Source organism: Pterocles gutturalis, unplaced genomic scaffold (assembly GCF_000699245.1).
Source record: "Pterocles gutturalis isolate BGI_N339 unplaced genomic scaffold, ASM69924v1 scaffold44323, whole genome shotgun sequence".
NCBI lineage: Eukaryota > Metazoa > Chordata > Aves > Pterocliformes > Pteroclidae > Pterocles > Pterocles gutturalis.
In genome coordinates, this window is record NW_010124557.1 from 12,631 (window position 1) to 26,779 (window position 14,149).

The 14,149-nt window shown below is 38.4% G+C and overlaps 1 protein-coding gene across 1 annotated transcript in view; it reads right to left on the minus strand.

Annotated features, from left to right (window-relative positions):
- Positions 1–278: 278 nt before the first annotated feature.
- Positions 279–14,149, minus strand: part of TAMM41 (TAM41, mitochondrial translocator assembly and maintenance protein, homolog (S. cerevisiae)) — a 22,266-nt gene continuing 8,395 nt past the window's right edge. Inside the window, exons 4-7 of the mRNA XM_010078280.1 lie at positions 12,743–12,888; positions 10,378–10,543; positions 8,418–8,480; positions 279–492 (exon numbers count right to left, since the gene is read on the minus strand). Coding sequence (XP_010076582.1) covers positions 416–492; positions 8,418–8,480; positions 10,378–10,543; positions 12,743–12,888 — 452 coding nt within the window. The 3' untranslated portion in view covers positions 279–415. The remainder of the gene's footprint in view (positions 493–8,417; positions 8,481–10,377; positions 10,544–12,742; positions 12,889–14,149) is intronic.

Sequence of the window (14,149 nt, forward strand, 5' to 3'; positions counted from 1 at the left end):
TTCATGGACTCTCCAGTTCCATAAGTCCCTGACAGGACTAAAATTGGGACAGTGAATATTTTGAAAGAGCCTGATGGTATTTTGGAAAAGAAAGCAAGCAATACATAGAAAAGGGCTGGCTTTGGTTTTTAATTCATATGTACAATCAATCCTTTTAACTCAAGGTTTGTGAAAATCCAAGCTATAGCATACAGGAAAATTCAGTTCCATATTTACAGAGTATAATTCCTTTGCCCCATTACCACTGAACCTTCCCCACTAACAAAAGATGCCATTTTAGTAGTAAAATTGGGCATGTAAATTATTAGAACAGATTTCTTAAATGGACTATAATCTTCTCAAGTAGATAAAAAAAATTTGCAAAATATTTAGAGAAAGAGTACCATTTATTTACCCATACACAGGATGTCAAGACTCAAGATGTCTTCCTTAACCATCCCTTTGTCATTTTGTATAATTTCTTCATACTGTAAGTTATAGATTTCTTTGCCCCTAAAAAAAAAAAAAAAAAGAAAAAAACCCAGAAAATATCAACACTGAGATATGTTGAAGAATGACAACCTAATCCAGCAGGCAGACATGCAAATAACCTTCTTGTCACATTCATAACACAGTATATAATGACAATAAAAGTACTTTTAATAGTATCAAAGCGTGCAAAAATAGAATAGGTTCATTCTGAAGGCCTGACAATGGTGCATACAAGCACATTGTATAGACAATGACAAAGGTTTAGCAAATATAGAGATTCATGACAAAACTCTTCACTGTTACGGAGGGAAACTTCTGCTTTACAGTTTACATCATTTCTAAATGCTACATAGAGGAAGACACTTAAACCATCTGTGTCTATGCAGACCCTCACCAAACCAATCCATTATGCTTTCCAAGCCCTTTCTGATTTACTACTAGGTGGCATGTCCAGCTGAGTAGGATTATACTCTGGCCTGGCAATGTACCAACAACCTGGCAGACTGCATTCTGCAGCAGGACACCCAAGCAGGACCATGTAGAGAAACCCAGGCTGTTTGGTGTGCAGGTTAATTAGCTGGCCACATCTATCAGAATCTAGTTGTCAAAGCATTTTGGCTCAAGACAGGAGCCACCACCAGATTCTGTAGATTATGTGAGTCCTAATCATCAAGAACCACAGCTATGCCCAAAGCTGTGCAGCCAAAATGCCACTGAAGGATAAATGGGAAGAAGAGAGAGAAGGGGGAGCCAGGACAAAAGAACAGCCTGCTCAAGCAGGACAAGCACACTCTGCATGGCTGGCAGACAACAAGCTTTATCCTTCCAAATCCTACTTTACCAATTTCTTCTGCTAATCAGATTGCAGTTAGCCTTGCTTGATGCTATACACCGGGCACTCAGTTGCCTTGCTGCAGACCAGTTCTACCCAGTTAGAATTGAGAAGCATCACACTGATGCCCATCTCGATGAGGTGTAATCACACACTGCACACCACCAGCAGCCTTCCAGGACAGACAGACCCAGCGCATTGCTATGCAAAGGCTTGTGCATTAAAAATGAAAACAGAAGATTGTTTTTTTCCTAGGAAATGTGCTGCTGACTGTTGAGGTGGAAATCTGTCCTGGTTTCAACAACTTGTGAAGTACATATAACCTCCTTGAATATTTTATTGCCTCATCCTAACTAAATGGCAGCTCCCATTTCATAACTGGGAATAACACATCTGCAAGAGAATAAAACCACTCGACAGCAGAATGAAATGACATCTGTGTCCTTAGGTAAAAAGCACTAACACTGAAATGATGACTGGTATGGAAAACCAGATTAATAAGGCATGTACCCAGGTGAGCTGAAAGAAGCAGTAACAGCGAGATGATGACAAACAGCCATAGTTTGGCAACCCTGCCAACACCAGCAGTACCCCATGGACACCAGTGGGAATACCTGACACAGGGACGTTGTCTGGACCAAGGCTGCTTCAGAGCAACCTGCCTGTCACTTGTTTGTAATAAACCTCCTGTGAAGCCAGAACAGCTGTCATACTCTACATCATCCTGCAGCAGCCCAAAAGGAGTGAACTTCGGTAGACACCAGACCATTGCACTAGGCCTACAAGGAAGGAAGGCATTTCTCAATTCTCATGAAGATACAGAAGGATTTTCCAGCAGTCATCGCCTCCAAGCTTTTACAAGTTTTAGATACGAAGGGACTGAGGACGATTCCCTCATGGTTTGTGAAGTGTACCCTTAAACACTTTCTGAAGTTCTACCAGAGAAGAGCCTTCTCTTACAGACCTAGTGTAAAAAAAAAAAAAAAAACAGACACAGCCTTTTGCTTGGTTTAGTCATCTAGTACTTGGAAACTTAAAAAAACAAAATATTGTTAGTCTTGGCATTTCAGCAGGGTTCTGAGATTGTAGACAGTGGAGCTACTTATTTTTCTTTCAGCTTTTTTTTTTTTTTTTAATTAAAAAACTACCCCAAAATTAAAAAAATAAAACCAACATAAATCACAGTAACTTTCCAGATTACAACACAGTCTAATCACACCCTTACAAATTCAAAACTGAAAAGGCAAGTTTTGAATGCTGCACAAAAACCTTTAATTTGACACTTACATGCACTGATTAAAAAGTATGTGATGTTACACTTACTATAATCTTTCTTATGTTTATTTAATAGAACACTGTTTACCTGGCAAGCCTGACTAAAAGTACAGAGAAGCAATTTAGCCAAAAGTCACACAGCATGACACACTAGAACACAAGGAAAGATCTTCTGGAACAAACAAGTGACTTAGACCCAAGTTTAACCATCTATTGCATTGGACTTTTTGGGGGGGAAAAGGGTATGATAATAGCTGATTTTGAAAAGACATTAGAAAGTAATCAAATGAAGGTAAAATACTTTAAGTGAAAGATGAGTTCAGTAGTAGCAGTCTAGAGTCATAAGAAGTCAAGTGAGAATGCAATAATAAGGAAAAGTGAATGCTCTATTTATGAAGGAATGTGACAGAGTAAAAACCCTGTCATGACAAATATGCAGCATATAATCAGTTTTGCACTTTTTGTGTCTCTAATTGCAATTTAAATAAACTCAACTTTACCTTTTGTAAGGAATCATCCATACATATATTTCCAAGTTACAAAACGATGTGCATCCCATATGTAAGCCTTGAACTTTTCTGTATTTAATAGGTTTTTTGCTAAAAGCACACTAATGAAGTCACAATGGGCTTTTCTTTGCAGCATCTCAAATAACAACTAAATACTCATGTCAATTTGGAAGCGCCTCACATATCTGTGTTAAAATTGCACACAGTGTAGGAATTCCAGTTGCAGAACAACTCCAGACTGAGCGCAGGCACAGTGCATAAACAAAAGAAGTGACTCAAATCTCCAAAGTTAAAGCTATGTAACTGTAGGTCTCCTAGGTACTATGCTGCCAGGATACAGCCCCTGGAACTCTGAAATTGCTCTGCTAGAGTCGATGTTGTTCTGCCATTCCAACGAAGGCAGCGTACTTCTGGTAACGCAGCTGGTACAGCTCTGCAGGATGGTAATTAACTGCGCTGGCACTGCAGCCTGCGAGTCAGCTTGTTCTATCAGCCTGCCAACCTCCTCTGCCTCTTGCAGCAGCTCAACATGAAGAGATTTTTCTCCTTCGTATTTTCCCCCTGCAGGGAGCACTCTGCTGAACTCCACCCGCTAGAGCCTTATGTAAGAAGCTGCTTACATTTCTGCCCCAGCACAGCACACTACAAAGCGCAATACAGGTTTATACATACAGCTGGTTTCTTAAAGCAGCCCTCGGGGTGATGAGTCACATCTGTAGTAAAGTTAATGGTTGTAATTATGGCTCAGTCTCTGAATCTGAAGCAGTTGGACCACATGAAAATGTCCTTCTGCTTTAGCTATGAATCTATGACTTGGTGGTTCCACCTCTCCTTTAGATTTTTCCACTCCATGATACAGAACAAAGACCTAACGCACATGGAATCGAGACCACAAAATTTCTGTGTAAACATAAGTTGTATCTGGTTTTACTTAACAATCTGTATTTGGTTTTTTGGAAGTGTTAGTGTTGTAAGATAGTAATTTGGCTATAACAGAAGTCCCCCAAAGTTTCCCGGTCGATATGCCCAGCTGTAGCATTCTTTATTTCCTTTTGTAAAGAAAGACTAACGCAAGTACTGCTGGAGGCACATCATGTGGAGGCAAATAGTTTTGTATTGTTACTGTATCATGCACAGACACATGCAAACTTTTTGCTTGTATTTACATTGAAGAGCAGTGGTATGCAATATCTGCTCGGCCAGCTGATGAAGACAGCAGTTATCACAAACCTACAGAATATTTTATATGTAAAGCTGTTCGATACAGTTAAAAAATAGTAACTTCTTGAAGACATAGTATACTAATATGCCAGTTCTAAGAAAACAAATGTTATTCAGAGCAGCTACAAGCATTTGTGCTAACTTAAAAATATCTTGAACAACTGCTTCAACTGGTGATTTAATTCAGAATATTTTATTTACAAGAAATTTTCAAGGCTTGCAGCATTCCTCTAGTAAGATATAAAGAAGAAATCTAAGCAAAAGAAACATCAACATTTCCTTCAGAGGAGCTAAATATAAGAAATTCAGAGTTAGTTCCCAAAGACCACGCAGACTCGGGCTATGTGGGAAAATAAATCAAGTGATGGTGCCATCTCTAATGGGAAACAGAGATGCAGAGCGGTAATCTCACCACAGACTTGAAGAAATAAATCGGCACATTTTCAAAAACTAAATAGGGCATTTAACAACAAACAAAAACACAGAGCCTGAGCTCAACTTTAAAACCACACTGGCAGAGAAAGATGAAAAAAGTTATTTTAAATGGGTTGAAATTCTTTATTTTGCTTGTGCTCCTTGCCAGTACTGTTAACACACAGCATGCCATCTCAGCAGCAACTATTTCTGATTTAACATTTAATTTAGAAACATATTGTACATTGGACTACCATGCTACAAAACAGTGTAGGCACTGCACTTTTAAAAATTGTTTTTTAAGACAAATAATCAGCTAAGGAAATAATTTTGTGTCTCCCATTACATTTCAAAAAGAATGATGGCCATTTAATGAAAACTAATTCTTTTGCAAGCAGACATAGGACAACAGTACTTGTAGAGTTACTAGGAACAGCAAGAAAAACATAGAGCTTATTTAATGGAGCCACTGATTAAATGAATCTCTTTCATAATTCTTATTTTAGCTACCATTCTTCATACAAGCACTGCAGAAGGACAGAGCCATAATACTCTTCCTAAAGTCTCTACTAGCAAGTGTGAAAATAGGTTTTAGGGGAACAGAATATTGGACAAGACTTGGTTAGAGAATAAAGAAAGAGATACAGCATCCTTAGGGATTAAATTTAAAAGTTCAACACTCTCCTGTAATACACATTCTTTGAATGAGTCAAGCAAATACTTTCAATGTAGGACCCACAATGTGCCTGTGCACAGTAGGGATCTATATGAATATTCGCTGGCAAGAGCCCCAGGAAATGGCAAAGCAAGGGGAACAGCACTAATGCCTCCCCCTAGTGACCGATTTTTTAAATTAATAAACTACAATTGGGAGAAAAATCTTAATTAGAAGATACAGCAAGATTTAACATAAACTTGATCATTAATGTTTGGAGAGAAATATTTCAAGAAAAAACAGGCAAAAGGCTTCTACTAACTCCTAAATCCATCCCTCCTGAATCCCAGGGAAGATCACTGAAGATCATACAGCCATCACATCTGAGAAACACTGAGGTCGCGCCCCTGGGCAGTTAAATTTAATTTCTTCTTTAATGTGCACTAGAATGTAGGGTTTTATTACAAAAATACTATTTCTGTGCTTCTGTCCATCACCAGCGAGAGAAGCTGGGAAGGGCCCACACGTAGTGTTGTCAGGAAGCAGGGCTGTGCCTACACAAGCAAGGGAAGCACCGTTCCTGTGCAGCGGCACATGTTACCAACGTGCTCCTGACCCCGCTGAAGCAGCGGGACCCCCTTTGGCCTGCACACAGGGCTCAGGAAGGTTAGCTCTACAGGCTAGCCCTGCATCCATTCAACAACATTCACAGGTTAGGAAATGCCAGAAACAGTCCTTTCCCAAATCAAACTCCTTTCCCTCAGCACATAATCTCTGAGTAACCCCAAAAGATCAATCCTGAATTCTGTGCTAAGGGTTTTGGCCATATTCTGTCAAAAGTGCATCAATACAGTTAAAATAAAACAGACTAAATTATGCTAAAAGTAAGAAAAATAAACTCTTCCAAGCCTCCTTGCTGAAATCTGGCTTGTGTTTGAGACAAAGGATCACAAATGATTTGCTCTACCTGAATCAAACCGCAAAAAACCCAAACACTTTCAACACTAAAAGCACTAGTAGAAAATACATGGTTTTAGATTTAAGTGTTACTCTGTGTAAACTTGCTGGTTAGAAGACAACTAGAGTTTGTTTTAATGGAAAAAAAAAAAGCCACTATATATAAACCAAAAAGCAGCTAAGATGAAGGAGAGAAAAGGCATTTCACAAATACCTAGTTTCAGGGGCACAAAACAGAAAACATGGTAAAAAATTACAAGTCCTACTATAAGATGCATTAGGACCCCCCAAAAATCCTATTAACGATATAGGCTGTAAGTGATTTACTGCGTGACACACAAAAGGAGCTAACAATTCCCAGAGGTGATTTTCTGTCTATCAGAACAGACAGAAGGGGAGCAAAATAATCTGACAAAGCTTAACTATTTTGATTCCTACTCTTGCAGTTACACACAAACAGCTCTGCTCCACGGGTCGGTCAGGCTGAAGCAAGCACTGAATTCAACACGATAACAGTCTCTGACCCCTCCCCTCCAACTATTTCACTCCACAAAATCTACTCTCCATGGATTTACCAGCTGGTATTTCTAAAAGAGATGTGTTACAATACAAGAAGTCTTGACCACTAGCAGGTAACTTCAACAACAAACCCTAGAAGGAAGGTGTTGCCTATTTGGTTGGAAACCTTGCATCAGAAACTAATACCTGTAATATGCCTAACTCTCATAAAACAAAAATTTGCTCTTAGGTGGAGTTATGTCCTCAGTCTCCTCCAGCTACTAAACCAAGTTAGACAATAGTTTTGTCAGACTTCTTCCAGTTAACAGAACTAGACTATTAGCAGAAGCACATAAAAAGTACAACTGTTCCTGCTTATTTTACTCAGCAGACCACCAATGGTCCTGAACACTGCAGCTTGTGTTTCTTTAGAAGGAGGCTGGAAGTGTAACATGGAGCCACCAACTTTAATACTGGATGGGAAGGGAACAGCAGCTGTAGAAGCCTGGATGAGGGTTGCTCAATAGGAAACGATACAGCTGCACTTAAAACCAGTAATGGTATCATTTGTAAATAATTGCTTTTGTGGAAGACTTGGGAATAGGTACGAATGAGTTCAGAAAATTATTTGAGCAACTTCATGCAAGCAGCAAGGATTTTTCACTTTGTAGGAATTAAGACTATCTCCTGATCAAAGTTTTAAGTAAATGAAGGCTCAGGTCTTAAGTCTTTCTTTTAAATCAAGCTGCAGTACTTTCAGCTTCTTAAGGTGTAAAAATCAGGTCACCTTAAAATTAGATTTATTCCACAACTCAGAAAACAGGATGAAGCTCCAGCTATGTAACTCCCAGTAACTTTCATTCAGTTAGGAAGCTTTTGATAGCTGAAAAGCATCCCTAGTTTTCCCACATTTCTACACAAGCAAGTCCTTTTTTTCCCCTTCTACACCTTCTCTCACATTGACTTTTTAATACTCAATTATTTTTCTAAAGTAATTAATTTTCAGGTACGAGAATTACAGTAATATCCAATGCTCGCAAGTACAGGCTTCAAATGTCTTCAAATACACACCTGTCTTCCGAGCCTGACAAAAAGATTGGGTCCTGTCAAAGTTCTCTCCCTCAAAACTCATCTGCTCCTTTATTTTATGATGAAATAACCTTATAGTCTACATAACTCACCAATACTATATACTCATCATTTAGGGATCCACTCAGCCAGAGTGAATTACAAAGTAATATTTTCCATTTTTTAATACAAAAAGAGCAGAACTATTGCACATCAGCCAAATCTGGTGGCCCACACAAAATGAAATTGAAGTCAGAAGTTGTTTTTCTATTATTTTTGGGTTGTTGGGGGTGTTTGTTCATTTAAGAGTCACATAGACTCCAATTCCTTTGGGCATTTTACAATTTCTCAATAGTTATATAAAGCTTCTGCTTTAAATATTACTTTTATTTTGCAGGGGCTTTCAATTAGACACCCAAAAAGTTTATTCTATGTAACAAGACAGCCTTGGAGCCCTTTGATTTTTACTTCGTGGAATCAGAAGGCATATGTTGGTAGAAATCACACACACTCTTACCAGCTGTTAGTATGGTTTTAGCACTCTGCACTATACTGGAAGATCTCACAATTCCTGAAATGCCTGCAGATAGAAAAGCACACAGATGTTACCCATCTTAGCAGTTTTGTGGGGATTTTTTTATCCTCCATCATACAAAAAAAAGTTAAATACTTTTCCAGTTATACAATCAAGCCAGCGTGAAAGTCAAACATACACTACTTAAGCTGAGAAAGTTTGTTTCTGTCTTGCTTTGTCCTACTAATTGAAAATATTCTCCAAGCTATTTTAACTTATTTTATACAACATACAGAAAAAAAGCCAAATCAATATTAAAACAGATAACAACCAGTGGGAATTCATCAAATGAATTTAGTGTTCCCATTATTTCTCTACTAAGATAATTGGTCACAAAGGATTCAAAGCTGTTCCATCTAAGTGCTAGTATATTAGCTTTCTAGAGCAGAACAAATTATACTCGTTTACGTCGATGTGAAATTGAGATTTTGCACTTCTCTGATTAAGCAGAGATGCCTATATTGCACAGTGTCTGTCTGGCTTGTTAAATTAGCAGCATGTTTACCACTTTGCGCTGTGGCACATTCAGTTCTCATTGTCCAGTGGTTCTTAGGTATTAATAGAACAGTATGTAAAACATTAAAGCTTTTTGTGAAAATACTACGTTTTATCCGTTCTAACATATATATAAAAGCACCGATATCTGCAGCACAAAATTACTGCGCATCACTACATACAATCAGTATTGTATAGCAGACAATGCAGTTCAGCTTGAGTAATCAGCTTTGTCTTGCAGCATTACCAAATGGCTTGTCCTGTCCTTTACCTTGATTCTTGAATTTGAAAATCTTTTGGCCACAAGAGTGAAAGAGGGGTTTTGATTTGTTCTCCCAGGGGTATAAACTGCTTGGCTGGAGAAGACTAGATCTATCCGATGTTTTGATACTGAACTGTCGGCACCACTGTGCACAGTCCAAGGTCACAGCCATGCCTGCCATACCCCACAAAAATACCACCGCAAGGATAGTTAGCTCAGCATGGACAATGCAGAGCTCTGAAACTATATGTGGCTCACAGCACTGCAACTCCTGCTCCCAGATTTAGCTATTATGACATGAAAGATGCTGGACACCTTGATGTCCAGGTGCAATTAATCCTACACTGTCAATGGAGAACTGCAACGCTCGGGAGCTTTATTTCCCCAAACAGAAATCAGTGTAAGAGCTCCCTCAGCAGCCGGCTAGTGCCTAGTGGCTCTTGGGCATCTAGGGAGTTTTTGCTGTGCTCAGGGAGCTTGCAAAAGAGCCACCTGAAACTAAGATATGCCGGGTTCTTTAAAGATGTAAAGGACTCTTCAAGTACTAAACATTTTCATTTCTCTGAAGTATAATAAAACACTGATGTCTGCAGCGTTAGATTTAACTTCCTCGTACAACATAATCTTGCCTCAGAGAAGCTGTGATGATGAGAAGCACCTCCACCTTTTCCCTCAAACCTCGAGTTCTCTGCCAGTGCTCACGTATCTGGACTAACTAGGATGATTGAGAAGGATGATGTCTGTCAGCAAGCCAGAAAATTAACTTAGCATTGCAATGAATGATAGGTAGGATATATAGATTAGTATTTAGATGAAGTTATGCCAGCCAATGATATCCTGAAGATGTAAGAATCCCTAATAGAGTTAGATGGTCTAAGCAGGCCATGCTAATTCCTAAAGACTACTTCTTTCAGGACCCAAACCAAAACATATCTTTCTATATTAGTAGGAATGCTATTTGCTAGTATTTAAGATAACCTGCTTGCAATCAAACAAATCCAAAACCATGCTTTGAGGAATATATCCTATGATTAATTTCTTGTTTTGTTTGTCATCTCCAAATGATCCTTCTGAATTAGAAGAACACATACAATAAATCTGTACATCATGTCTTAGGGAAGATTACAGACAATGATCTAGGCCTACCTTGATGCACCACAACTCCACAGTCAGGGTCATGGGCAACTTGCAGTAAAATTTCTTCCACATCTCTGTTTTTTCCAGGAGGATCTACCAGAGAAGTTATCTTTTGTTGCAGAGTCTTTGGTAAAGCCATTAGTTGTGTAAATTGACCTTCTGGACTTTTATCAATCTGAATGTTATAAAAAAAAGAAGACAGTAAAAACATTCAGTGTTAACAAAGTAAGTTTAAAGTCATCATAAAGGTCTTTTGGCTCTCTTTGACCTCTGGTAAGTATCTCAAAGAACACAATCTATTTCACTTGTAGAAGTCATTGACAATGCTAACAAAAACTTCCCAAGTACTGGGAAATGCAGTATCTCAGTTCTGAACCTGAGGAATAACTCAATGCAAAGACGTTAATTTTTACCCAAGGAAAGACTAATGTACACACATGATCTTGCTGCCTCTGCAAGCAACTTTTCATTGAAACTGTATCATTTCTGCTCTCTCCAATTTCCTTTGGAAACATCAGTACACTGCAATGAAAAAAACAAAGTTCCCAAAAGACCACTTAGCTCTGTTTCTTCTGCCTGAGTATCATCAAACTACACACACACATTTCAAGTTAAGTTTGAAAAACATTTTCTCTGCTTTAAACTCAAACCACATCTGGTTTGTATAATTTGAAGGAAACATTTGTTCCACATGTTCCAATCTCAATCAGAATCCAATGACCCTTTTTGGAATCCAGTGATACCAACGTGAAGGCCTGTACACGTCTATACAAAATGTAAGCACAAATACTGAAAAATGCATAATGGAGCAGATCTCTCCCAAACCACAGGAAAATATGAAGAGCTTGATTCCTCCCACACAGCTTTTTAGACAGTTCATGGAGACATCAGACAGGAGTCTAGTTGCCTTATACACTCCCTTTAGTCAACGGGGAGAAAATGATATCCAGATGAATCACCCACTGACTTCAGAGGGAGCCGACAACGAGCAGGCTCTTACCATTATGTGGGAGGAATCCACGTCTGAACCAGAGCTGTAAGAACCAGTGTCTGCCTTCAATTGTTTGAGAGGAGTCCTTAAAGACAGAATTTTCTCTGGAACTCTATTATACTTCAAGAAGGGGTTTCTATTCTGTGTTAAACAGTACTCCCAATAGCAGTTATCCTCTTCAGTCTGGGAAATAACTGCCAATAACCAGACCAAGGAGTGAGGAATAAAGTATTAAAGCACTTTGCTCAAAATCAACAGTAAAATAATGGCATTGAATAACAGCCTTGATGACTATTATGGAATTATGGACAGATTTATTAACCAACAGCATATTTGTACGATGCTACCATGATTTGTTTAAAGGTAATAACCAGGTGTATCATTCTAACCAGCCATTTTCATGGGGCAAGCATTACTGATTCTTTTCAAAATTCATTTAAATACTTCTTCCACTAAGCTGTTCAACAGCACACTGACAAGAAAACAGGGAGACAGCTGCAGTATAGTACAGATGTGCCTATGCTGTACTCCATAGCACTGCAATAAAACTGTTAACTGTACTCAAGCTTATTTATCTCTGTACTTCAGTTTCTAACAAAGACACATCCTAAAAGGAAGCATTCATGAGGTAATTACCAAGGTGACTTGAGGATAAAGAGGTACCCATGTCCATGAGACAACCCATGCTATTTGAAACTTCATGTTGAAATGTATATCACACTTGAATATTACGACAGACATGCATACTACACAAGGGAAAAATGCTTTTGGACCCCTGACTGTGGCATCTCTTGCCTAATTGCAATGTTACACTTATACCTTATGCTAGAAAGATGGAATTCAAGATGCTGGTTATTTTGAATACCTGTTTCCCAAATACTAGGCAAAAATGGTTTTAGTATGGGTATTTAAAGATAATGCCAGAATCTTGTTTGGGTTTAGTCAACTGATCTTCATAACTAGCACTCTAGGGGTTTTTTTTTGTGAGATGCAGTTTTTGATTGCAGAAAGTTGCACCTCTAAGTTACAGCCTGATCCTTTTTAACACAAACCATATGTTTATTCATCACTTCCTAGACTGTTGTTTCCATATGGTAGACATTAGAACACATGTTTTTAAATTATCTTCTCTTGTTCCCTTGCTAGGGCTCTAGTACTGTACCCATACTCCAGGAAAATGAACAGTAGTTACTACATATGCAGAGACTGGTATTTAAGGCAAGTCTTCTGGTTGCAGAATTAACTAAATAACAGAAACATAACAAACAGCAAGGACAGTGACTACAAATGCTCTCCTTAGTGTATGGCATAATTCTTGCCTTCTGTCGATGTGATAAAGCACGTCCACTTGCTCGTTTTAAAAATGTTTTGAAGAACACTTGCCTCTAGCCTTCCCAGATGGTGCTTATATACCACTTGAGGGCAGTCCTGTAAAATGTTACTGTACAGCTTCTGAAAATGGGGAAGATTAGGTTTCACTATGTTCTGCACTTTCCATCTGTCTTCTCCTATTACCATTCTGAAATCACCTAATCAAGAAAAGAGAAACAGTTAATTCATTAGAAAAAAACTGAAAACTCAAAGAAGGAGAATATAACAGAAACCAACATAGTACAAAGCTATCATCTCAAAATTTATTCTCCAAATCTACCAATGCCTATACAATCCACAATAAATTCACTTTCCAGTAGTCAAAAATACTATTCAAATACCTTCAAGCACAGAAAGTAAGATTCAGAATTGTTATACGGCCTCTGATATGCTGTAATGCTGTCAACTCAAGTGTCCATATTTTGACTTGGATAACAAAAAAATTCCAGCTGTCAAGGTCAGCCTCGAAAGCAGCAGTAACACAGTTATATTCTCTGCAACCATACATCAGTTTCAACAGATTACTAAACAGATAGGCCAGCCCCAATACAGAAACAAATAACCTTCAATTTTCCAATACTGAAAGAAAATAACTTGCATTGTCTCTGCACCTCAAGGGCAGTACCTGAAGAGCAGCTAATAGCAGCCATGGTAAGACCACCTTTTCCTCTTAGCCACGTATTTTGTTAGCAATTTCAAAAAGCAACCCCTTTTAACACCACTGTTACATTACTGACCTTTACACTTTCTTTTATGATACATGACTGAAAAGTTTCAAAAAGAAAAAGGGAAAAGCCAGACAGTCTGTAATAGAGCATTCATCTACCTCTATTAGGTACCACCCTGGTAGTTTCCAGGGCTACCAACCAGGAGTCAGAGGCTCAGTGCAGCACATATCAACAAACAAAATCCTGAATCAATCCATTTTCCCCCTTCCTACATTCAGGAGATAAATGTTGTTGCAAGGTGGCGACTTGCTAGCATTACTTAGTTTATTTCAATTTATGCCAAGCCACAAAACAAACACTTCCCATATAAATGGTACTGACTCACTGCTCTCAAAAATTAAAAAAAAAAAAAAGGATAAACATTTTCCAAATTAAAGCATGAACAACTCTCTTCAGCAGCCTCCAAGGAGACTGATGAGAGTAACACATAAAATCAATTTTTCTACTACTATGTCCTCTGAAAAGCTCAAGACTCAATAAAATATCCACAAAAATGCCATTGACAGCCTTTTTCTTGAACATTCCCAACTGGGAGTCTTATTGCTTCAGCTTTGTTCACACAGCGGAGCCAATTTCAACATCACACAGCATGGTAACTGATCTCCCACTTTTTACTTAATTGCACTATTTCAAAGGTCATGTAAAAATGTATCTTGGTGACTAGTGCTCACCAAGAATCTAGTGGCATTCC